Source organism: Falco peregrinus, chromosome 1 (assembly GCF_023634155.1).
Source record: "Falco peregrinus isolate bFalPer1 chromosome 1, bFalPer1.pri, whole genome shotgun sequence".
NCBI lineage: Eukaryota > Metazoa > Chordata > Aves > Falconiformes > Falconidae > Falco > Falco peregrinus.
Window position 1 is genome coordinate 35645460 of NC_073721.1, and position 26249 is coordinate 35671708.

The 26249-nt window shown below is 40.1% G+C and overlaps 1 protein-coding gene and 1 long non-coding RNA gene across 4 annotated transcripts in view; one reads left to right on the plus strand and one right to left on the minus strand.

Annotated features, from left to right (window-relative positions):
• Positions 1-320: 320 nt before the first annotated feature.
• Positions 321-3342, minus strand: LOC106112620 (uncharacterized). 3 transcript variants are annotated; one of them, XR_001227018.3, is made up of 5 exons: positions 3239-3342; positions 2824-2925; positions 2255-2393; positions 1717-1800; positions 321-523 (listed from the first exon to the last, which is right to left on the minus strand). It is a non-coding gene; the product is annotated as an uncharacterized LOC106112620 (long non-coding RNA). The 3 variants fall into 3 exon arrangements; XR_001227017.3 differs by lacking the exon at positions 3239-3342 and adding an exon at positions 3056-3221; XR_008746099.1 differs by lacking the exon at positions 3239-3342 and having other exon boundaries at positions 2824-3218.
• FHIP2A (FHF complex subunit HOOK interacting protein 2A) overlaps positions 3287-26249 on the plus strand; it is a 36482-nt gene continuing 13519 nt past the window's right edge. Inside the window, exons 1-11 of the mRNA XM_055797531.1 lie at positions 3287-3981; positions 12119-12197; positions 14125-14294; positions 16458-16562; positions 16893-17015; positions 21254-21544; positions 22336-22532; positions 23729-23843; positions 23949-24025; positions 24128-24320; positions 25304-25473. Coding sequence (XP_055653506.1) covers positions 3937-3981; positions 12119-12197; positions 14125-14294; positions 16458-16562; positions 16893-17015; positions 21254-21544; positions 22336-22532; positions 23729-23843; positions 23949-24025; positions 24128-24320; positions 25304-25473 — 1565 coding nt within the window. The 5' untranslated portion in view covers positions 3287-3936. The remainder of the gene's footprint in view (positions 3982-12118; positions 12198-14124; positions 14295-16457; positions 16563-16892; positions 17016-21253; positions 21545-22335; positions 22533-23728; positions 23844-23948; positions 24026-24127; positions 24321-25303; positions 25474-26249) is intronic.

The following is a 26249-nucleotide window of genomic DNA, read 5'->3' on the forward strand; positions in this document are numbered from 1 at the left end:
TGGGATTTAAAGAAATACCGCATGAGCTGATTACTTGGTGCTACTAGCAAATCAGCAAGGAGGGAGGTACTGTGTGAACACAGAGCACAGACAACCAGAAAATTCATGATGGAAAATGACAGTGAACAGAAGCACGTATGATACTACATACAACGTGATTAAACTTGGGAGAAGCATAGTCTGGACTTCCCACTGTACACTCTTCAGTATCCAATGCACAGAATGCTTGCTTTCTATAATAAAGCCCACAATCAGAAAGGTATGAAAATGACTTTAAACATCTCTTTAGTTCCTCTAAAGCAGAGATCATGCTCAGCCACTAACACTTCATTCTTTATTTCATCCAAGTAGTCACTGAAAACATAGATGTCAATTTGATTATTATAAACACAATGAATTCCTGTGCAGAATATAAACATACTGTGCATAGCTCTACTAGCATGTTTTCATTCTGGGGTACAAAAATGTACTTTCCAAATCCTCAGCCTCTCTGAAGCAAAAGTCCAGACTGCAGGAAGTTCTTCTGTAACGTAGACAAATACATCCATTAGAGACTGGCCTTCTGCCGTCAATTTAACAGCAGAGAGATTTTCAGATTGAAAGGCTGGCACATTATCTCACTGTCTCACTCCATTTAAATTGATTTAATCTATATAATGTCATTAATTTGTAAGAAGGAGAAAAGTTCCCAAACACTCTATCAACTACAATAGCCTCACTTTCAAGCTGTCTCTTAACTTACACTCAAACAGAACACTAACTCACTGCATGTGCCACCCCAAAAGAATTACCCTGCCAAAAAAGAACCCCAAACCCAACCTCAAACCAGCAGAACTCTGCTCTCAAGGGTATTAAAATAGGTAGTAATACTTGTGTTTATTTCGCTGGAAACAGCATCAAGCATGAGCAGGTGCAGATGTATAGTTGCATATGACATGATATTGGTAGCCTGTCCGTAATTATGTCATCTCCAATGAAAACAAGAATTATCTAAACAGAATGTAACCTTAGCTGAGTTCTTTTGCACTGACACTGGTGAAACATTTTTCTCCATTAGTTTCCAGTGATTTGCATTACTGCTAGTCTGCCAATATTTATCTAATATTCCCAGCAATAAGAAATGCCTCCATATAGTTAAGAAATTTGAGACTACTTTAAAAGAGCATTAAAAAACGTACCTAAAATTTGCAACACATATAAGCACCACAGACTGGATTCTGCAGTATGGCGACAAATTCAAGCTCAATATATTGGTAAGTAAATGCAGGGTTATTTGCAGAGACTCAATATGTTTAACGAACTTAAGGATAATCATATAATGGTGATATTTTCTTTGTTTCCTTTACTGCAAGGCATTTCATATTGAGAAGTCCTAATAAAAAGTCACTTTTACAACCAAAACCTGAATTCCAACCACAATGAAATGTTCTGTTTAAAAAAATGTTTTTATACACATCAGGCACTCTTAGAATAATAAGAGGCCCTCAAGCATTAGAAAAGCTTTGCCTCACCATCTGTGAAGAGGTGACTTATGATTTCATAAACGGTGAGTATGCTTAGGAATACTCTTAGTGTTATAAAACTGTCTCCTTTTATAACTTCATGATATCTTACTGTTTCTTTATTCAATCTGCTCCTCGGAGATGGCGAGGCCCACGCACACCCAAAAGACATTTTTGCAAAAACAAATGGATTGCAAAGAGCATTTTAAATTACCATATTCTCTTAAACACCTTAATCAAGAACGTGTGCCTTAAATCCACATTTTCTCCAGAAATTATGCAGGCTCCAAAACGGTATCTGTGGTGAGAGAACGGGAAGGTCCCCATTAACATGTTAAACACCCTCTCACCGATGGGAGAAAAGCTGTACCACTACTCAGCGTACTTGCTGACAACGTTTGCATTCAAACCTACAACTTGTCATTTGTTTTTCTTTTTTTTAATGAAAGCAATACAAATCATATAAACAGGCTGAATGTAGCCCCTGAACTGTACTTCATAGTATAAAAATAGTAATATAAATAAAAATAAGTATTTAGAGACAAAATATACATGAATAATCTGGATGTATTGCAAAACTGTAGTAGATACCACTTAAGTTCATCTGAAGAATGGTTTGCCTCCTAGAGCACACTTTAAAAGTCTAACAAATCTTTATGTTAAATCATAGATGATAGGCCCCTTCCAAAGGCACATCTATAGAATACAACTTAACAAACCCACAATAAGCATTTTTTTAAAAAAATAATTACCTTTTAAATTTATGTTGTTTGATATATCTGGATTTTGAGAAGGAAATTGCTAGCTCTGCTCCTTAGCAACTTCAGCAAAGGTGTCCACATATAACTAGTATTTATTTCCATATAGTATGTGGCCTGTAGTTCTCCCTGCCTGCAAAGCATAGAGGTAGTAACAACAATCAGTACAACTGAATCATTAGTAAGACTTCACAGGATCAACAGTCATAGTCAGACTCCCCGGATGATACAATTTAGAACACAGCAGTTAAACAGTAGTTTTGTTCTGTCTTTTGATTAGTCTCTCCCTGCTTGCTCCTACCATATGAGGAAGTCGGCGCTTATTCGTCTCCAAAAATTAATGAGAAAGGTCTCCTTCATTTGGTACTACAGTTTCTCTTCCCTTTCCCACACAGGTCTCTCACCTTCCCAACACTGCATTCTGCTCCCCCAGAGCCAGATCAATCCCGTTCTCCTACTTCCATTTGGCCAGAGCGCAAAAACTACCTCATGAATTGTAGCTGTTCCCAAAACATCATACTGCCCACCAGCTACATCTATAACCTCTGCTCACCCTACCTTACCTCTGCTTTTCCTGCAGTACGGGAAAACGGCGGGGATGATATTTTTCTCTCAAGTATTTGGCTTGGAGCTGAAATAAAGCCCTCTTTGTCTCCTTCAAAGCTCTGGGGAAAAAAACAGCAGTAAAACAGGTAACACGCGCTGCCACAAGCTCTATCATGCTGTGGTACCCTGCAAGCCCCAGACAGACCGTGGGCAGCCAGGGCCACGCCAGGGGCTCCACCGGCCTCTCACCCAGCAGCAACAAGATGTCACTGGCTTTCTGAACTCAGCACCCTCACGCTGCTTCGTGGGGAGCCGGGCATTTCACTGTTTGCTGAGGACACCTCGCAGTCCCTGCAGACGGTGACAGACCCCAGCTGTGCCAGCAGGCAGCCGGCTGGGCCTTCAGCCACCCACGCCTGGGCTGCCCCTTACCTGCACCGCACTGGCAGGTGCGGGTGGGCCCGGCCAGCCCCCACGAAGCAGGGCGACTTTTGTCGGAGCCTGACAGCAGGCCCCTGGGCAGGGGGACAGCAGTGGTGGGCGCCCTTTTCCCCTCGCCTCCCTGCCCGGATGCTGCCGGCAGAGGCGGGGGGCTGGCCCGGGGCACCCCGAGATCGCTGCCCGCTCCCACCCCCGGCAGCGTCGCGCAGCCCCCGCGCCCCGGGGGCCGGCAGCGGGTCCCTGCGCTGGGCAGGCACGGCTCCAGCGACAATGCTAGGGGCACGGCCAGCGGTGTCCCCGCCCGGGCAGGAGCCCGGCTCGCTCGGCCGCCCGTGCCCGCCGGCCCCCGGCCAGGCCGCCCCGGTCGGAGCGGAGCGCAGCGCAGCCAACTAGGCCGGGCCGGGCCGCCCGGCCGGGCCTCCCCGCGGCGCGGCTGGCTGCGTGCGGGGGGTAGCGGCCCCTGCAGGCCGCGCCGGGGCGGACACCCGGAGCCTCGGCAGCCGGCGCCGCAGCCCGGCGGTGTCAGTGCCACGGTGTCCGCCGGGGAGCGAGAGGCAGAGCCGGCGGCCGCCCGCCCGCCCGATCCCGCGGCCAGGCCGCCGCATGCAGCCCTCACCCTGGAGCGGCGGCGGCGGATCGAGGAGCTCTCGCGGTCCTCCCGGCAGCGGCTGCTCCAGTCGCGGGACAGGATGTTCTCCAAGTTCACCTCCATCCTGCAGCACGCCGTGGAGGCGGTAAGGCCGCCGGCGGGCCCGGCCACGCCGCGCCGGGGATGCCAGCAGGGCCTAGCCGCCCAGCGGGCCCCGCGGGGAGGAGCGGCGCGGAGCGGGGGGCCTCGGCCCGCTCCCTGAGCGCGGAGCCCCGGCCCCGCCGCCCTCCCGGGGCCTGCTTGCCGGCAGGGCCCCGCCGAACCGGCACGTCCGCCGGCAGTCGCGGCCCTGCCGATGCCGGCTCGGCCCTGCCGCGGGGAGGTGGAGGTGGAGGCCGGGCTGCCCGGGCGGGCCCCGCGGCGGGCCCGGGAAGGGAGCGGCTCGCCCCGGGGTGGACCGCGGCCGGCCGGGGAGAGCCGGAGGTGCCGGAAGCGGGGGGAGCGGCTGCTGCCGGGGGCGCCGCGGCGGGCCCTGGCGGCCCCAGCACAGCCCCCTCGGCCCGCGGGAGCGGCCGGCCGGCTGTCACCGCCGGTGCCGCGCCTTCCCGGTAGGCCCCGGGGCCCCGCGGCGGCCGGAGGGCAGCGCTTCCCCGGCCCCGCCGCGCCCACCGCCTTCTGCGGAACAAACAGGGAGGTGAATTCGCGAAACACCTCAGAATTGTCGTCTTGTCGCGGCCGGCAGACAGCAGGCGCCGTCTCCGGTGCTTTTGTGTGATGTTGTCACTTCACACCGACGTTTTCACCTCTGGCTGCTTGTTGAGTTGGGTGGGGTGAGCAGGGGGGCCGGGGTGTGCGTGGCCGGTTAGAGACCATCATGGAGACTGTAGATATCGTCATGAGGACGCGCACATCTGCGCCCATCGCCGTGGTGAGGAGAGGGAAGCAGCAGGGCCTGTTTCTGAAGCTGCCCTTTCTGTAGGCTGCCTTCAGCGGCCTGCTTACCAGGACTTGTTTACTGACCACACGATTTATTTTGGTTTGCTTTTCAGTGAGGTGCGGCTCAGGTAGTAATGTCTCTGGCTTTCAGCACCTTTCTCAGTAAGCCAGGACACCTACGAGACTGAGTTTGAAGAGGTGCATCTTTGGTTAGGTGCTAAAAACTGGCAGTGAAATACGGCTGGAAGTGAAGGTGGGAAGCGTTGAAGGAAAGTGGTTCAAATGGTTGGAAAAATGAGCCTGCATGCCAAATCCTGCCTTATGTGAGGGGCACCCTTTGTGCATTAATGTATGCCTCGACGCCACAAATACTTCAGCGTATACTTGACTTTATGTGTGCCTGGAGTTCTGCAGTCTTTAGCAGGACTTTAGCAGGTTTTAAAGGCATATATTAATTTCCTGCAGGTTCCTAGTTCGCTTTTTTTAGTGGTAGAGTGGCAACTGGAAAGAAATGTTTACTTAAAGCAACGTTTCATGATGAAATGACTTACTTAAAAACTCTCCCTGACCACATATGAATGCCTTCAATAGACAGTGCTTTCATTGGAGGAGGAACAGAAATTAGTGGCTGCCTGACTAAAGAAACCTTGTTATGGTGAGCTGTGCCACATTTTGAATAAGAGAGGATGACTGAGAGGTTCAGGAGTGGAAGAGCAGTTATTCTTTCAGGCCTTACTGACTCAAGATATCTAATAAAAGTTATTCCTAGAAGAACATTTACATTATTGATATGTCCAAAAGATAAGCAAAAATAATTGCATTTATTTGAGATCCATAAAAAAACTAGGAAAAAGGAGTGAGTTCAATGGAAAAGGGGAAAAGTAGAAACAGTAGGGTCTAGGCAATCTTTTTTAATTTATAAAAACCCACCGGAAACAGATTGATAACATCATTTTGCAAGTGAACACTGTAAAACGTGTTATATGTCCTTGCTCAACTCTGGTGTCCTTTCAGAATTGTCTCATCCTATTAACACTACTGTGATGGATCTCCTGATAATAAATACTGCACTAAATTGCATTTACAGGGGTGTAACAAATACCGAGCACCGCATGTTAGGAATGAAACAAGGAATCACAAAACCAAGAGGATATTAAGAATGTTTCTTACTTTATCCAGGAAGTCTGACCCACTAATTCAAACACAGAACTGTTAAACAGTTTGGGGGCTGTATGTGACTTTAAATTGTTGTGTTCTCTCTTTAATAAAAGTGTGTGGGCTACTTAGCTTTCTACTCTGAAAATGAAAACTGGTGTAAATCCTAAGTATTACATATAGCTGTCTTGATGGTGTCTGGTTCTGTTTTCAGAACCTAGAGAATTCAGATCATTTTTACCTGCTGTTATTGTTGTGCAGCAAGTATAACTTGTGCAGTTCCCTGTGGGCTCTATTTCAGCCCTGATTATCAGCAACAGAACTGGTAATTATGATACACATTCTCAAAGGTTTTGGGTGCCTACCTCCAGGAGAAATTCAGTTGCAGCTGAACAGTTTTGAGCTGAGCTGGACACTTAATTACACTTGAAGTGCCTAGGTATAGCTTTCATTGGTGGGACTACTTTAAATGAAAAGTGTTCGGGTAGTCCTTCTCCCCTGTCCTTTCTCCTGCATTTCACTTGCATAATGCTCATGTCCTGCCCCAGGGCCTGCAGGCCTGCAGACTTCAGAGACATGTATTTAAATAGTAAGAGCTCCTGTGTTATTAGATAATCGTTGTTATCTTACCCTCAATGTGCCATCTCTCTGAACTATGAGAGGAGTTCCAAAGGTTGACAGTCTAATACACATGGGAGTATTTACCTTTGCTTGTTCTGAGCATGCTGCACTTTAATTGACTGCCTTCATGACAGGACTCTGATGAAGCAAGCGTAAGGGACCAGTTGCTTTTTATTACCTTGAATAACTCAAACCTTTCAGTCTTTTTTGCCTAAATTGTCCAAGTGTGTGAAATTGTATTCCTGATTTTTATTACAACCTAATCCTAATTTTTGCCACCTCTTATCATATGTCAATCCTGACAGTATTTGAGATACTTTTGCCCTTTCTGAACTTCTCTGCAGCATCCAGATGAGCAAGTACTACTGTGGTATTGTCCTGACAGGGCATCCTTAAATTGGACTGGGGGGGGGGGGGGGGGGGGTTGGTGAGAATGGTGGAAGGGACTGCAGTCTTTGTTCTGTTACGTTACTTCTGGGCAGAGTAGAATTACTCTTGCTTTATGGGGTTAATATTAATGAATCTGTGAGTTTATATATGGCTTGTCCCCAAGATGTTTTCTCTTTGCTGTGCATTTCTGATGCACTTTTATCCCAAACCTTTTCCAGGAGCGCTGCATTCTGAGTGACATAGAAAATGCAGTGTACAGTAACAAAGTAGCAAGTCAGTGTTATTTTTTTTTCTTACCTTATGCTCTTCACTCATGTTTCCCTAGACAAAACAACTTGTCCTTAAAGTGGTCGGTCTGTGTTCAAAGGACTTTTGTTTGTGTTTGATTTGGGCTTTCAGGAAGTGTTTCATCTTAATAGTTGACTCAAAAGGATATTTTTGAGCTGCATACCTTGAGCAGGAAAAATATTATTTTGGTTTGTTTGAATTTTGCAGTTTGCTGTCAAGCAAGATTATTTGTATCACTCTCTTAGTACATGGGAGTGAATTTAGATTTTGGTGCCTACTGCACATTTTTGGCACCCCTCTCTACTGATGTATTATTCCACTGTATCTCTTACAGTGGTGCCTTCAACATGCTTTTAAGTAGCTTCTTTTTTGTTCATATTTTGGGGCAAATCTGAGCTTTGAAAGAAACTGAGTTACTTGCTGCAGGTACTGCTCCAAAATCATTAACTGCATAACTCTCAGAACAAGATTTATTCTTCTTGAATCCGCTTTATTTGATGTAATGACCTCACATTACTGATTGTATTAACATTTTGTTGTTATTAACAAGTTAAGACAAAATGCAAGCATGTGCAGTCTTAATTTTATATGTGAATGCAGTCACCGTTATAAAATCTGTATGTTCATCAGCTGAAGAAATAAAGTAAACCTTCAAGCATTAGCTGTTTTTCAGATTTTCCCTCAGGGCAAATGTTCACACTAGTAAAGTAGTCAGACTGAAGAAAACCATCGAGTGACTGCTGTAGTTTTCCTTGCTTCAGTCAAGGGAGTGTGCATGCACTTCCCCTTCCTTACTCTTTGACCTACTTTCTGCTTTTTTGCTTTAGCATCTGACCGGACAGTACCTGTTATTCTTTTATACAGTGTTTTGTTTATTTTGTGAAGTTGTTGAAAAGATATTGAAGGATATCACCAATTTCTGTTGTTTCCAGTCTTTTCAGTATTGAATTGCACTGCTGAAAAGCATACACAAAAAATATGACAATGATTTTTACATGCACAAATTAATTGCAGTTAAATACTGAATATTTATAGTTTCTTTGCTTTTGATGTTTTGGGTGGGTTTTATTTTTTTCCCTGCCTAAACACAAATTCTATATACTTTTGAAAACTATGTGGAGTTGTGTTTGGGACAGATAATGAGCAGGCTATAGCTCTGGTCAAAGACCTACAGTTCTCCTGAGAACAGCACTTTTCTGGAAGGAGTGGTGTTTGATCATTAGTAATGTATTGTTACCAGAATGATAAGGCAGCATGTGTTAAGTTTAGCTCACAAATGAGAACACTCACTCACTCCTTCCCAGGAAGCTCGACTGCTGGGGCTGGGGACCAGATGGAAGAACTAATCAGTGTCTTCTCAAATGGGCTGGTTTTTAGTAGTGTTTTGTAGTAGTGAGTTTTGGCTATTTGATAAACCAACACCTCATCTTCAAGGTACTGGTGTTTTTTTCCTCAGAGAAGGAGAAATTCACTTTGAGATTAGGAATCGATAGCTCAGAATTAGTAAGAACATGTGGAATTACATCAAAATGGATAAATATAACTATGAGAAATAACTGCACTTTTAAGGCAATTCCTTCAAATTAGACAAATAGCAGGAATTAATGGCCTCCACAATGAATTTTGTTTTGCTTGAGAATCTTTATACAAGTATGTGTACTTTTACAAAAGACTGATTATTTTGATTGACAACTGTAACTTATATTTCATCCCAGCTGGTAACTAATAATTCATCCTAAATTAGAAACTTCAACTTCACCCTAGAATTACCTGTCCTAGTAAGGTTTAGCATGTCAACCAAGTGTTTGGGAGCTTACATTTTCTAATGCTTTCCAGTCCTGGGCTTTGTTTTTGTATAAGCTGGTATCTTAGTCTTGGTCTTTACCTTGATTTTGTATCTGAATAATTAAGTTAAGAAGGTTGAGGTGGTTTTTTTGTGGTTTGTTTTGGGGTTGTTTTTTTTTTTTTTGTCAGTAAAACACTTCTCTCAGAATATGCATAGCATTGCTGGAGTTACATCTGTTAAGTATTCCCTAGAACAGCTATGTTGAAAAATGCAGATTTATACTAGGTACATCTGCAGTGGGAAAAGGAGTTTGGGAGTGGGGGGTACTTGAGTGGAACAAGTAAAGAAATACAAATTTTCTGTACTGTTAGGAGTTTCTGAGTCTGGTAGCCCAATGCAGGCAAAGTCCCCACAGCTCTGTATCACTGGGTCCAGTTGGTGGCAAGGTTGATCATGTATTCCCAACAGGCATACATGTACACATGAATGAGTGCACACTTAGGCTAATGGTATATCTGTTTGGTATCTCTATCTTGCAGTCCTTGATCAGAGAAGACTGTGAAATCACTGAGTATTTTATTTTAAAAGGGCAAGATCTGTCCCCAAATTACTTTTTCACCTCTGAGAGGAGTCCCTGGAGGCATTTGTTGGGTGGGAGGATGTCTGTATCCACAGTTCTCTCCCATGGTGGTTAAATTATTGACAGTGCTGAGAAGTGAAATCCTTTTCCTGGCACTGCTGAGAAGCACTAAATTCATCTTGAGGCAGATGAGGCTAGAAGAAGTGGAGAGGAAAATCACATCAGTCAAGGATTAATCTTTAATGTTTTCTTTCATGTGTTACTTTGGAAATGGAGTGGTCTGAAACACCTAGTATTCCTCAAAAGTGGTCTTTGTGCTATTCGTCAGCCAGAGTTGAGGTTTTGATATAGTTTTATTACAGAAAGATGCAAAATGATCATTACATTGCTTAAAATGCACATCTACAGCAGTAAATGTGACAGGTGAAGCATGATACAAAATATCATATGCTATGTCTTCAGTTTGTTCAGTTATTCTTCTGAATTTCAATAACCTAGTAAACTTAATAGTGAAATAAACTAATTTTGTCCAGTGTGCAGTATCTTTGTACATGGTAGCTGGTGTGCTGAAGTGCTACACTCAGCACCCAGCTGCAGGAATATGGAAGACTTAATGGGTCCACAAACTGTCAGGGAATAGATAAGCAATGTCAGTTTGATTTCCTAGTTGCCTTTTGAGAGGGCACTTTTTCCACACAGGATGCAGGCATAGATAGTTACCAAGCACCACTACCTTTTTAAAGTCTTGTGTTTCAAAGTCCTGAGTGCAAAGGGTCATTAACAATTAGCATTCCACTTTCTTATCATGGGAGGGCATTCTGTTCATATACCAGGCTTTACATCTTTACCAAGATAAATTTAAGTTAAATTTAAATAAAATTAAATTCAAGGAAAAGGAAAAACTGATGTGTAAAACTTCCAAGCTGTTTCAAAGAGACCTACACTACCTGGTGAATGGTATACAGGTGTTTGAGCTCTGTGCTTCTGTTTGTCCAAGAACTGAGGTGACTCAGCACTTTTTAGGCCCTATGAGGAGACACCAGAGGAATTCATAGTATTAATCTGAAATGTGGTATCTATAGCTTCTGCCAGGGGAAACTTTTTCACTGTTAGAGTGACTGGGCCCTGGCACAGGTTCCCAGAGAGGTTGTGGTATCTCTATCCTTTGAGATATTCAAAATGTATCTGGACACGGTCCAGGCAACTGGCTCTAGATGGCCATGCTTGAGCAAGAAGGTTGACCAGATGACCTCCAGAGGTCCCTTCCAACCTCAGCCACGTTGTAATTTTGTGAAGGACTGGACTCCATAGCTTGTGAGGATGGCTCAACTCCTTATCCATCCAAAATGGACACACCAATGTATACATGGGATTCTTTGTGTTTGCCCGCAGGTCTCATTGCTACCATCATGTCAAGTGATAATCCTTTATTTCAGGATTGCCTATAAAAGAATGACTTGAGGACTCGATTCTAAAAAAAAAAAAAAAAAAAAAAAAGTCTCAGGCAAGTAGGATTAGGCCTCAGTAACAACAGACCCTGATATGATCCTTTGAGTGGTGGTGGTTTTCCCTATAGGATTCCTGATTTTACCAGCTCTGAACATTGTACCTTGTGGTCACAAATTCAGTGTTTACCTCAACTCGCACTGTGGAGACCAGAGTGGTGAAATGATCATGGTCCTCCTTTTTTCACATGCTGCCTGTGGTGTAGCATTTTGTGCTTTTAGTGTGATGGGCCACAGGGCACCCAGTTCTCAGGCTTTGGGAGGAAGGAGCAGTACTGCTGTTGGCTGGGTGGGAGGCTGTAGTTTGTTCTTGCAGCATGTGATTCCTGGATGCCAGTCATGTCCAACTGGTCATCCCAAATTCCTCTAGAAAACAAGAAACCTCCTTTTCTTTCAGAAATTAAATAAGAAATGTGTTTGTTAAAAAAAGAAAGAGCAACCTGTAAGCTCTGGTGATGAGCCTGATGTGTAAAAAAAAACCCAAAAAAACCAACACCAAAAAACCCCCACAAAGATCTTTTACAAGTTGTGCTTAACAGGAAAAAAAGCTACATGGCAAAAAGTGTATGAAGCAGCTAATCAGTATTTTTAAAGGAGCAGAGGGAAAGAGGAGAACAGAGCGTACAGAAAAGGAGGATGGCATCAAGAGCAGATGTAAAAGAACATGATGTTTTTCTACAGGACAAAACTGAGATCTAAACAATTCAAACCTATGTTTCTAGTGTTGCTTTGCTGTATGAGCAATTGCTTTTGTTGCCTCAAACAGATTGTCTGGTCAAAGAGACATCACAGAGATTATTACTGATGTTTACAAGCTAGGCAGTACAACATGGGGCTTATGCCATGAATAATGTATGTAGTCCTTGTTAAAGGTAAAAGAGCACAGAATAAGAATTGTAGCACTAGTCTGCAGCAGTTTAGTTCCAAGTATGAGGTAAATTCAAGTTAATCTCCAAGGAAATATGTTTATTTCATTCCTGACTTTTTTTTTTTTTATAATTTGTTTTTTTTACCCCTATAGCTCGCACCTTCCCTTCCATTACAAGAAGATTTTGTTTACCACTGGAAAGCAATCACCCATTACTACATAGAGACATCAGGTAAACGAAGAAAACATTCTGGTTTTGCCTTGTTATTGTGAAAACTGGAATTCCCAATTTCAGTGTTGTTTAAAAGTGGATTAAGAAATACTAAAATGAGTCATGTGTTCTATCAAAACACCAACAATAATAATTAGTAATTAAAAATATTGTGTACCTCCATTCATCCCTTTAAAAGTAAGCATGAAAAACGATTGAGGGAAGGTCTTTCCTGAGTACCATGTGGAGAATTGTACCTTTTCATGTCTGACCCAATTTCTGTCTTCACATACTCTGTTTAATCTAAACAGACAACTACAGAAATGCATTCCCCGCTGTTAAGCTTTTTATTTTTTTGCATCAGGGATTTTCTTTTTCTTTCCAAGATTTTAATAAAAGTAATTTTGTGGTCATAGATTTTACCATACATGAATTCTGTGTGCTCAGTATTAGGTATTTTTTCTTTAGTGACCTATCTCCATGAAAGGTATTTTGATAACATAGCTCTGAAAAGTGAATTTCTGAGGAGATTTAGAACACATTTTGTTAAAACCTATCCAGACCTTACTCTGGTCTTCTAAAAAATTGTTATTCTGATGAAATATGGTGGTCGTTGCTTTTTCTTAAACTTTTTCCTGATTCCCTACAACAGTTATGCAACATTTAAGTTTTTGATTATTGGTCCTAGCTATTAAAGTATTAAGTTTTAAAAGTGAATGTTACCATGCTTTCTTCAAGCTTATTAGTTCTGCATTTCTGCTAGAGTAGCTCTTGAATCTGTGTCTGGGCCTGGGGCCTGGTGATCTTGTTTATATCAATATTTACTCTTACAAGCTGAAACTTGACCCTCAGTTCTAAATACCCATCTTTTGGAACGCTATGTGATGTTTGCTAAGGTAGAAATGACAGAGTGGTAGGGGAAAACTGATAGCTGTGATGATGCGGTACAGAATAAAAGCTGACCTCTCTCCCAGACTTCCAAAAGTCTTGTGAAAACCAAGTTTCCACTCTGTGGATATATTTCTGTCTTCTGCAGTGGGAGCAGAATCATGTGCAGGAAATTTGAGCAAAACATTCTAGGCTAATTGGAGGTTGTGGTAGAGGCTAAAATCACTCTGACATGGCAGTTTTCCTTAGTGATCTTGTTGCCGTTTGCATGCAAGTGACAGTTATTTTTAGATTATTGCATAAGAAGTGTTAACCATTTCCCTAGTGAGCTAGCTGTTCAAGTAGGGTTTGGCAGAAAAAAATAAAAAGGAAAATCTCCACGTGCAGATGTGCTCTGCAACATGTTCATGCCAGCTCTCACTGCCAGTGGCATAAATCCACAGCAGTTTCATGACTTTAGTATAATGAAATTGGAGTCTTACCCTTTCCTTCACGGTTTGACAATGCTATCTTAATGCATAAAGTATAAAAGACAAATCTAAAAGCTTCTGAAGAACAAACAGCATAGATGGGGTTTTCTTTGTTGTTATCATTAGAAAAAAACATTTATTTAGTTATCTAGTTTGTAAAGGAACTGATCAGCTGCAAATTAAGCTGATGTTAGAGGCTGTTTACAGATTTCAGAATACTATGTGAAGAGTCAAAGAGGAAGTTACCAAGACAGTGTGGATACAAACTGGAAGATTGAGAGTTGAACCTTTTTCTCCCTAAGCTTGGTTTCTGGCTGTAAAAGTTTCCTTTTTCTGTAATTAATTAATAGACGTTTAGAAATTTGGCATTTTACCTTTTCCCCATTGCAAGGTTAGATATCTGCCTAATGCATATTCCAGTTTACATTAACAGATACGGTTCTGAAAATTCAATTTAAGACATGTTACATACTATATATAAGGTTCTTTAAATGAGTGGTCATGTGTTTAAATCTTAAATTTGGAACTGAACTTAAGAAAAGTGAGGACAGTATTTTAATCATTCCTAATTGTACATATCTTCTATTTAGATGACAAAGCTCCTGTGACTGATACCAACATTCCTTCTCACCTGGAACAGATGTTGGATATTCTAGTTCAAGAAGAAAATGAAAGGGAATCAGGTGAAACAGGACCATGTATGGAATATTTGCTACATCACAAGATTTTGGAGACACTCTACACACTAGGAAAAGCTGATGTATGTACTCAGCAGAGCAGATTATCTTTTGTGTGAGCTCTTAATTGTAATAGGCACTGAAGTTCTACAGTAGGTGGTAGTGTGGGACACTGAAATGTAGCAAATAGCTGTTTGCTTATGTTACTAGTATATTACAAATAATCGTCTTTTACAAGTGTGATCAAGGTGAGATAACCATTGAGATGCTGACTAAAGCAGAACCCTGAGATTTGTTACTCACCACTCTGATAATATTGACTGTGAAGCTAGAAGTAGGAGAAACATTTTTGTTCAGTCTAGAATTTTTCTGGCTTCTACAAGACAGTATTATCCCTCTCTGTCCTTTGTTAAGTGTTGGGACATTCTTGGGTGAACAGTGCTGTATTAAATACAAATTTTGTTTAATTTTTCTGAATGTGATAAGTTATTGCTTAGAAAGATTTCCATGTCAGAAAGCATTAATTTAAGCTGATTCCCAGGCAGCTTTCACATCCAAGTCTTTGGTATGAATGCAGCCGTTGGCAGTGTTGTCTGATTCTTCTCATGTCTGCTTTATGGCACATGTGAAATTAGTTTCATGACCTCGGTGCATTCTTGTTGCTCTCTTTCTTGGCAGACTTATGAGCTGAAATGTACGGGGTTGGATGGATCATGGGGTGAATTAACTTGGCAGCCCTTGTTCTAGAACTTTTTGTGATATGATGTAGATGCAGTTAGGAAAGGACAGTGTATCCTGTTCCAAGGGTAGGTGGAGCTCTCCATGGTTTCATTCTTAGTCAGCCTTTTACATGTTGTCAAGTTTTTAACCTACTCAGTTTTACACATATAGACAGTGTAGGCTACTAGCTGTCTGAGCTTGGGATGTTCCTTGCTCTGGAAGGACCAGAGCTCTACAATTCCTGTTACCATGCCAGCTGTCCTACATTCAGGCTGAGATACCTGATGAATTGAAAATACTTGCTCAGAAATACAGCTTGTTCAGTTATCTGTAAACTTTGTCAAGAAACCAGGGTGAAATGGTGACATACCTGAAGCGGATAATTAGTAGGATGTTTGTAAGAGTTGAGAGATATCATTTTGCACTTATGCAAATGCACCTGTACCAGCAATTCTTGTACAGCCTGTCTTTATACTTTGCCACTTGTGAGTTGATACAGCTGAGGTAAACACACAGTTCAGTGGTGCAAGATGTTGCAAAGATCTGTTGCAAAAGGAATAATATCCTTTCACAGCACTCACTTAGATTTACTACATTACTGTAGATGCACCCTGATGATACATATTTTGCCATTCTTTTCAGTGGATTGCTTGACAACTCACTGATAATTAAAGATTAATAATCTAGGGGAAATTACCTTGGAAAGAAAACCAGATTAGGCAGTTGTCATTCCTGGCTGTTGTCACCTGTGCTCCATTCAGCTGTGCAGTGAAGCAGGTGAGGGAAATGATGTGGGTAAAATTAACCTATGGAATAATGGCATTTATCAACATGGTAGAACACATTGGAGTCAGGGAGGATTTAGCTAAAAAAAAAGGTACATAAGGACCACGAGCTATCAGATCTCATGGAGATAGGAAAGTACTTTCATGTGACATGGTGCATGAGGGACAATAGAACAAGGGACTGGATGTTTCAGATATTTGTGACTTTATTCTGCTGAGTCTTTGAGAAAATAACAGCTTTCTCTTGTACTGGAACATATGTGCATTTATAAACGCTTTATCTGTCTAAGGTTAATTGCTCATGAATTTAAAAAGCCTTTTGTAGACACTAAGATATTTATCGTTTATCATCGTATATCTATATGTACTGACTTAAAGAATTGCTGGATTTTGTGGCACAGTACAAACAACTGACCTGTAGCCAATTAATTCAGAGTTAATTTCCCATTATCACTGTATTGATAGGGAATATTTCCTGGAAAGGTTGGTGGAAGTCAGCACTAGAGCAATTAACTGAAAGTATGAATAATTTGAAAAAGAAAACAGTAATGAGATGCAACATTTTTTGTTGATCTCTGTTAATATCTATAAAAGTAATGTGTTAACAGATAATTATTTTTTTAAAATTACTTTTGCATAAATTGTTGCTGTTTCATTAACCATTTTGAGCAACAAATTTGCATCTGTGCTTCTTTCTGTATTTGTTATATTTTTCTTAGTGTTCATCTTTTTTTGTTTCAGTGTCCTCCAGGAATGAAACAGCAGGTTTTGGCTTTTTATACAAAACTTCTTGGAAGAATACGGCAACCACTTCTCCCCCATATAAATGTGCATAGGCCAGTGCAGGTACTGTTCAAATTTGAAGTTAACTATGCTTTTGCATTTCTTATTCTGCTGTAGCTAACAATGTCTTTAATTCTTCCATTGTCAAGTGAGTTAAGAAACTGCTTGAGTGCAGTTTTAATGTATTGATTAGAGCCTTGAACTGCCACTGCAATTTAAGTCATATGTAATAAAGAAATCTTGTTCATAGCAATGTAAATCTAGACCAAATGTTCAAGTCAATAATCATACATCATTGTAGTATATATATGGATAAAGAATTCAGTGCATTATTCCTAGGAAAAGCTATAACTTATTCTCCATCTTAATTGTTCACTTTTCTTTATGTGACAGAAATTAATTAGGCTGTGTGGTGAAGTTCTGGCAACACCAACAGAAAATGAAGAAATTCAGTTTCTCTGTATAGTATGTGCAAAGCTTAAACAGGATCCGTACCTGGTCAACTTCTTCCTTGAGGTGAGTAAATCAAATGAAATTTTTCCAGGTATATTTACTGTGTCACAAACAAAATGTAGTAGAGAACATTGTGCTTCACAGCTTAGTTTTCATTCACTCTGTGATTTTCTTTCCCTGTGATATTAGAAGGGCTTTTTTGTTTGTTGGTTTGTTTTTTTTTTTTTCCTTTGCTTCCAGAGACTTGATACATCTGACTGTTTTTACTAAAATTACATTCAGGGCTCTCAAATATACCTGCCTGAGGTCCTTATCCTTTGTAGTGAAAGTGCCTTTGCCTTTAGCGTAGAGTTGTGAATTGTGATGTAGAACACCGTGTGAGGGACACCTTGGACTTCTTATGTTGTTTTGTCTTCAGCCCAATAAAGACTAAGGGACAGATTGCATGGGGCATTGAAAACTTGCAAGTTGCTAAGTGTTCTGCAGGATCGGGCCCCTATTTGGTAGTGGCACATATGGTCTAGCTGCAGTACCAGCTCACAATTGACAATATGACATTATTTTCCATCTGTAAGAAAGCCAAATATCTTTACTCCTTTGAATTTAACATGTGGCATTGATGAAATCCGAGTGGGAGGAGAAAGAATTTCTAGACTGATTTTCTGTTCCCATTTAGAAGAAGCAGATAAAAGTTTAATTTATAAAAATCCATTTAGAAATGCCTCCTGCTCCCACTTTGATGTTTCCTATAGTGACACATTATCTATTAACCACGTGATGCGTAGGTGAAAAGATGTAGATAGTGTCCTTCAGGAATATTGTACAAGCTCTTCACAAACAAGATCTGCTAAACCACAAAGATACGTTATTTTCCATTGAGTAGATGAATATCACATTTAAGCCAGTAGTAAAGAATCTATCTTCAGTTTATTTTGGCCTTGATTAAAGCCACCCTGATTGCCGTTGTATCCACTGTAGTTGTACAAGTGCTAGAAACGGTGTGAGGATCGAAAAGTTAGTGTTTCAACATTAGAAGCACTTGAAAGCAAACTGCTAAATGTATTACATGCAGAATATGGTAGAAGTCCAAACCAGGGCTGCTTGTGTAAGTTGTATGGTTTGAAAAGAACCCTCTGAATGACCCTTATACTCAAATAATGCCCTTGAAATCAAACCTGAGAACCTCAATCATAAGAACGACAAGTGTTTTGTCAGATATTAGTGTTCTTCCCCAAAATAGCAAGATTACAATGTTAAAAACTAGACATGGAAACCAGACAATTCCAGATCTCAAAGAGATCTCTACTTTCACAAAATGCTGGCTGTAGAGTTCAGGCAAGCTCAACAACATTCCTTGTAGCTCCTGTTTCCTAAGGCTATATGTCTTTGAACTTCCGGTAGTTGTTTCCAAATAAGGTATTTGGGGTGCAGAATTGTTGTTCACATCTATGCCTCTTAGAGGTGCTATTGTTGTAATTTGGTAACTGTTTCTGACCTTCAAATGCACAACAGGGTAAATTTACAGAATTCTGTGTGGCCTTTATCTCTCAAGTCTCCAACACTTATAAACTGAGATGCAGATACATGTCTCCAAAGCAGACTGTATCTGTTAGTTTTGCTTCCTTCGTTGACTTTTCCTGATCAGTTTCTACAGTATTTTATGAACATAAAAAACTGAGTATGTACAAACCCAGGATTTCCTTTGTATGATTCCATATCAAATAGTCTGTTGATAAAATGCTGTTTATATTTTAGTAAAATCTTTCATCTGTATTGCTTAACCAATAAGGCTATATGGCATAACTGTATTGTCTTGGGCAAGTTACTTCTGTTGTGGAAATAAGAACTGGAAGAACTTCATTCTACTTTTTTAAACATTTCAAATCCATATACTGATTTTATTTTGGCTTTAAGTTATTCTTTTCTTTAAACTGAATTTTCCTTGTTCTTGTGTAGAGAAGAAGAACATACACAGGGATGTTTGACTTATCACTTCTATCTCAGTCGTTATTTTATGCTAAACTTCTTACCTTTTGCTTTTCCTTGTTCATTTATTCCTTAGTTGCCCCATCTCCTCTCATCCCATTCCATCTTACAGGAGATACTCCTTACAACTGGGACCCTTGATTCTCTGTGTTTCGGTTTCTGTTCTAACATAGTGTCAGTTAAAAAGTTGTACCTTTATTTTATAAAATGAACAATAGTTTTTCTATTCATTTCTGCTTTCATTACTACAAATTGCCAGCTTTATATTTCTCACTATGAATTACATAGAGATTCTCATTAGCGGTGATATCATTTGATTTTTTCACAGAATTCTTTTTAAAACTGTCTGAACTTAGACGTGGCATCATCTGTCATGGATTTTGAAACTGTAATAGTTAACATATCATGAAAATAGAAAAATGTATTTTCATATTGCCTGCTCTCTGTTGATGCTGAATTCACTTAGAGGAGTACTTTGTCTAGAAAGCATTGAATGTGTGTTTTATGTAACCTTTTCTATTAGGTCATTCAGGATCCTGTTTTGCACCTTTACAGGAGGCAGGTGAGCAGCTAAGCTGCAGAATTGCATGGAATAGGAAGCTTAAATACACGCAAAACCTCTGCTTATGTGTTGTTCAATGTACAGACTGCTTTGTGTCACCTGCCAACATAAGAGTAATGAGCTATGGACAAATTTCTAGGGGCATTTATACATGTATGGGTGTGAGGTCTTCTCATCAATGCTTTAGCTAAACAAATTATGGCCTTTCAAATGACAGAAAAGTCCAGACATGAGGTAATATGCTGGTGTAAGATAAAACAAGTATTTTACAAAATACGATCTGATTTTTGAAAAAAGTAGCTTTTCTCTTTGGCAACCCTGCCTACTTGCTACTTGAGGAGTGCCAGCAACAGTGTATAGTCCAGGACTGAAATGCAGTCCCAGCCTTTAGTTTTGCTTTACGTGCAAGGCTCATTGTTGCAATTCAGATATTCCTGTGTATTGATAAAATATATGGGAGGATACTGGAGGACTTCAGAAGATTTAGGGATAGACAGACATGGTTCAGACAGACACATTTTGGTTGCTTTGCAGCCTTATGCGTTTCACACTGAAAAAAAAATACATATGTTGAAGGAGAAATTTTTCTTCTGTAATCAGAAGTCATACTTATTTTATAGTATTCAGTGTGCTACTTTCACCACTGGGTTGCCTCTCCAGGGAGTTGTTTACATGAGTGTATCACAACATTCAGTACAAATTCACCACAACGAATGCACATCAATCAAGCAAATGTTCAGAGCAGTTCTCTAGTTTGCTGCCTGAGAGTTAGTCCCTACTGGTTTGTATGTACTAAACACCATTAACCCCAGGTGGTTACCCTTTTAAATTATTAATGCTTGAGATACATTTGTAATAATTTTTGTGTTATCATGGAGAATGTGAACCATTTGGATTTATAATCTCGCTGCTGTACTCACTTGAAAAAATGTCTTGTGCTGAAGTCTAATTTATGGTTCTAATAAAGTATTATTTACCTGTGCTTATGCCAGAAGAACACTGGATTTTTGTCTTGCTGTGAGTTTCTTCTTGGTATCACAGAGCACAGATTTAAACGTCTTTTTATGTTTTGGAGGCAGATGGGTTGCTTTCTTTCAGGCTAAGTAGAGCTTTGTAGCTTCTGAGAAGGTTCTCTGTGATCTGTTACAGTATCCAGTGCCCAATGCTAACTTCTAGTATCTTCTGTCCATTCAGTCTGCTCGACTGTTTCCTCATGAGAAACACAGCTTGAGAGTACTGTGCTGTCATAAAAGAAATTTTTTTCCCTTTCCTGTTGAAGATAAAATCTCAAGAAGTTTAGAATGAGTTTAATTGTGTGACTCCAACTGGAAGTAGTGATTTCAGACATTAGACGAATGTGAGGTCTTGACCTAGAGAGGGATATTTTATAGTATGTGCTAAGGTCTAAGAGTGCATTCATAAGATACATGAAAAATTTCTATGAAATAGTGGGCAAATCAAGTGAGTATGTGCCTTCAGTGGTGGAGAGAAAAAGATGCCATCTCTTTGTAAATGGCATATTCAGCCTTGAAGCAAAATGGCACAGGGCTTAAAAGAAATTTAAGCAGATTAAAAAATGTTCTAGGTTTAAAAGCTCCCACACTCTTGCAACCCATTACATTCTACATGGCTACTGTATCTAGCCTTGTAGAGAACTACTTCAAATACTAATGTAAAAAATTAGCTTTTACAGAATTTCTGCTTCAGGATGAACAGTAATTTCAACTGTGTAATTCCAAAAAATGCTTTGCAGAGTAAGTTAAAAGCAATGGCTTCCAAAGGATCAGCAAGTGTAATCACAGAAGACACGATAAAAGGCCAAGACTCTTTGACAACAGACACAGGACAGCCCATTCAGCCTGAAGAGTTAGCTAGTGCTGCCGAAGCGGAGCAAATGGAGAAGGACGATGACCTCCCGCAACAGGCGAATGATCTCTCTTTCAGTCTGGATGAACTAAATGTCACATCACCTGAGTCCTCCACTGTTCGTCCAAATCAAGACTATAATTTAGTGAATTCTCTACTAAACCTCACTAAAAGCCCTGTGAGTTGGTTTTTTTGTTCCGTTTAGTGTGATAAAATGAAATAGTTTGGATGCTGTGTGAAGTGGGCAGAGGGAGGCACTGTATTTTAACTATAAAAAGTAAAATGAGGTTTGTTTTGCTGGCAGCTTTTGTAAATTGGCAATTTTCTTTGCCAGATCAGATTAAAGTGAAAATATTTTTTCAAAGAATTAATATTAAGTTTGTTGATGGTAATGTGGGTTTTGAGCAATTTGTATAGGATGCTGCATGTTTCACAGACAATCTGCATAGAATTACCGTTAGGTTAAATATACCACAAGGGAATATTTAAGAAACTTACTTTCAATTGTACTGATTTAACCAAGCCCACTTATTTTGTAAAGGCACTGGGCTATCTCTACAGGTTTGATTTCTTTTAAAAGCAACTGCTGTACATCTTGCCTGGCTGCACCCTCGAATTCATACTTGGATTCTTTCAGATAACTTGGAGGTGGGTTGGTAAGCCTGTAATTGCTACAGCAGCGCTGTAGACAACCAAGTCTACTGAGGTACCTCATGTCGTTCTTGTTAAGTGATAGTTTACATTATCTAGTTGCAGTTGCACTCTTAGTATTTGACATGATTTCAGGTGAGATTCTTTATTTTGTACCATCCAAATTCACTACAGTTAGGCTTTAATGACTGAAAACAAAAATAAATGCATTCACTCGCTGTGGGAGAATGGGGAGGTTTTATCTGGGCAGTGTTTACTTCTTGATTTCAAGTGAGCTTCATTTACCCTCTGATTAATTCTTCCATGCCCTTCTGCCAGGACGGCCGGATAGCAGTGAAGGCCTGTGAAGGCCTCATGCTTTTGGTGAGTTTGCCAGAACCAGCAGCTGCCAAGTGCCTGACTCAAAGCACTTGTTTATGTGAATTGTTGACAGACAGGCTGGCTACCCTCTACAAAGCCCTGCCTCAGTCACTGGATCCCTTAGACATTGAAACAGTGGAGGCAATTAACTGGGGGTAAGAATTCTATATTTTTTTTTCATACCCAAGGTGACTTTACAACCCTCCTTGAAATTAATTTTCTATAGGTAGATAAGATGTATGAAATATTCACGCCCCCATGCTAATGTCTCAAGAGCTGAGCTGAGATGTCAGCTGCAGCATGGTGGTACAACTGTGAGCGTCCAATGTACGTGTGATCTCTGACATGGGGCCAGGTTTGGCTGCCACCCCCTTGCAGAGATTCCGCAGGGGGCAAGTTTTTCCACAGAGTTATGTTAGCGGTTTGTGGTGGTGTAGCTGTAGCATTAGGTACAGATTATTTTCTTGTTCAGATGTCAAGGATTTAGGCAATAAACTTTTCACAGTACACAGTGAGTACTGTAAGCTGCTGCAGGGGGCAGAAAGGGTGTATTTGATTACAGGCTGTTGTTGCACAATTTTTGCAGTAAAAAAGAAGAAGGAAAGAGTTACTGCATAACTCATCGGCATGAAACAAAACATGCATGCCTGTTGTCCTAACGGCTTGCATGTTAGATTCTCAAAACATTTTTTTTCCCAACTCTGTCTTCATTATTATGAACTGCTTGTGATCTATTAGTACTGGGACAAAAAGTAGGTATTTGCAGAATACTTACCAAAATTTTTGATGGTTGGACTTTGAAATTAGAAGGGAAAAACCCACAACTTTGAATAGTGGAATAAATCATTATTGGACTGCTTTACCAGAGGAAATGGTGAATTTCTTATTCCTTAGAGTCTTTAAATTGAGATACATGGGGTTTTTTATGAAAGATATAATTTAGTTCAGGTATACACTGTGTGGTTCCCATGTACTTGATTGAGGTTGTTTAAAGAGTAGTGAAGAACAATTGCCTTCATTTTATGGTTCTTTGACTAAAGCAGTTATTGATTCCGTTTCTGTGGTCTGTGTTTCCTGGGAGAACAGACTAGGTGATCAGTTTTCCCTTCTGACTCAAGAAATACTTAACCAGAGTTCTTCTGTTGTACATACTATGTATCTTTTAGCATGCCACTGAAAACCTGTGTGATGATGGCACTGCCAGATCAGTAGAGACCAGCAGAAAAGCTATTTTAATGTTCACTTTCTTGCAAGTAGATCATTAATTATTCTGTTAAGTTCAATAAGAATGAAATCCAAGATTCTTCAGTTACTTGTAGACTAAATAAGTATTTTTCCCTGTGTGCTTTAGTTTGGATTCCTATAGCCACAAAGAAGATGCATCTGCTTTTCCAGGGAAAAGAGCGCTGATTTCATTTCTTTCATGGTTTGACTACTGTGATCAACTCATCAAAGAAGCACAAAAGGTTTGAAATGTTTACAGATTATACAAATATATTCAGCAAATAAGTACTTCTAGTTGATTCTTAGCTTTTGAGTTTGAGACATACCATTTTGTACTTTTGTTTCAGACTGCTGCTGTTGCTATGGCAAAAGCTGTGCGGGAACGATTTTTCATTGATGTTATGGAACCCCAGCTGATGCAAACGTGAGTAGCATCTTACAAGACACATCAGAACAGAATCTGAATCAAGCTGGGTTTTTTTCAGCTGAAATCCACTACATATCTGACATGAAAGTTTTTGTTCAGTTCAGAGATCGGAATCCTCACATCAACTGCACTATTGCATCGCATTGTTCGTCAAGTGACTTCAGATGTCCTGCTGCAAGAAATAGTTTATTTTATACTTGGAGAACAGAGAGAACCAGAGACTTTGACAGACATCAACAGACATCCATTGCGACACAGGTTAATCGAACACTGTGATCATATTTCTGATGAGGTGAGAAGTGATAATGATATCATAATGTCTGCTGGCCAGTTCTGTCTTGGGTAGAGTCTGTAAAAACATCATTGTGAGGCCTTTTCATATTTGTGTCAGCTAATGTTTTTTTGCCAAGGAAAAAATTTTGACTGCCAACCCTAAAAAATCCTTAGAAAGTTAAAGTCAAGCTGTTTTCTCCAGCTATCACATTGTTCCCATTAATAAAGATCCTTTGCTGAATTTGTTTGCTCCCTGTGCATATCTGGTTAGGCTTGCTCATTTGTAAGATAGGGCAAAATCAGTTTCTGTAATTGTATTTTAATTCATGCTTTGTTACATGTTGCATTGCTGTGATTTTCCATGTTGTGTCAATTCTGTCATGTTACCACATAAGGTATAGTTAAAAACTTATTTTGTATATGAAGTGTGGTCAGAGACTATACACATCACCAATTAAAAGATGATATAATAACTTTAAGCACTTTACACACACTAAACTTTGTTAAAATAATTTACTTCAGTAAAATTCATCTACAGGAGCTTCTTGTTTCATTTTTTCCATGAAACAACCTCTACCCTCTACTTTTTCAAATAAAACCCAAGCTTGCCTGAAATACAGGTCTATGCCTTCACATACCCATTTTTTTCAGTATGCTTACCTGCCCACTCTGTCAGAATGAGTTATCCGTATAAATTAGTTCATCTTTGCAAGCTAAGCACTCTGAATACTCTTTGTATGGTTATTTTGGCAGATTTTAGAACAGTTTTTGGTCTACAGGAAAAAAATACATCCACATACTGATGTGTATGTGTGTGAACTCTTCATCCATGTTTATACCACATTCAACATAATAATTTCCTAATTTTTCTTAGGTTTTTTGCTTCCTTCCATAATGTAAATAAGTAATTGCAGTATTCTAGGATGTACAAACCAGATATAAGGCAAAAAGCATAAGGCAGTGGAGCGTCAGTTTATTGAACGTTTACTTTTTATGTTGCAGATCAGCATAATGACTTTACGGATGTTTGAGCACCTTTTGCAAAAACCCAATGAACACATTCTTTATAATTTGGTTCTGAGAAATTTAGAAGAAAGAAACTATATGGAATACAAGCCTCTCTGTCAAGAAGACAAAGATGTGGTAGAGAATGGACAGATTGCAGGAGCAGTGTAAGTTTCTGTTTTAAGGGAAGTTTTCACAACATCTGACTTGGATCCTAATTTTAGGACATGTTTTTTTTCAGCAATTGAAAGAAAAGTGAGTGTAGATAGCACTTTCAGTGCTCTGTGTATTAATCCATATTGGTAAAATTATGTAGAAATTTTTCTATCAGCAATTTATGGATATTTTTGGAACAGTAACAGAAAAGCTAAAATTATCGAAAGCCTCTTTCCAGAACAGTAGGCGCTCAAAGGTCTTCATATATCAATTTACTTACACATCTACCTAGCTTAAGTCTATGCATATTTGTATTGTTTTCAGTGAGATTATTCTTGAAGTCAGTCACTTTGGTGCTTTGCTTACAGTTATGTTCTTGAATTATTTTTTGATGGAAGAACTTTTCTGGGACACTTTACATAAAATCCTTTTAAATACCCTACATAACTCTTGTAATGCCTTTTTCTACTGATGGACAGGTAAGGACTAGTCACACCAGCTATTTTAGGCATCTTAATTGAGATATTTTTCAGTCATCTAAAATGATCTAATGATTTCATGGAGTATAGCTCTCATGCAAAGAAATGTGGCTAAAAAGTTCAAGTAGATCATTTAATGCAGTGGTTTTGTACGAGTCAAAAATGTTTGTTCTGTTGTTCAAGTCAAGAAGTTAATGATTTTTCTTCAAAACAAAGTTTCTTGGTATTTCTACATATTAATTAGGTAAAGAGATGTGCATATGATAGTCTTCCGGAAAACTTCCTAGCTGTTCAGAGAAGAAAAAATA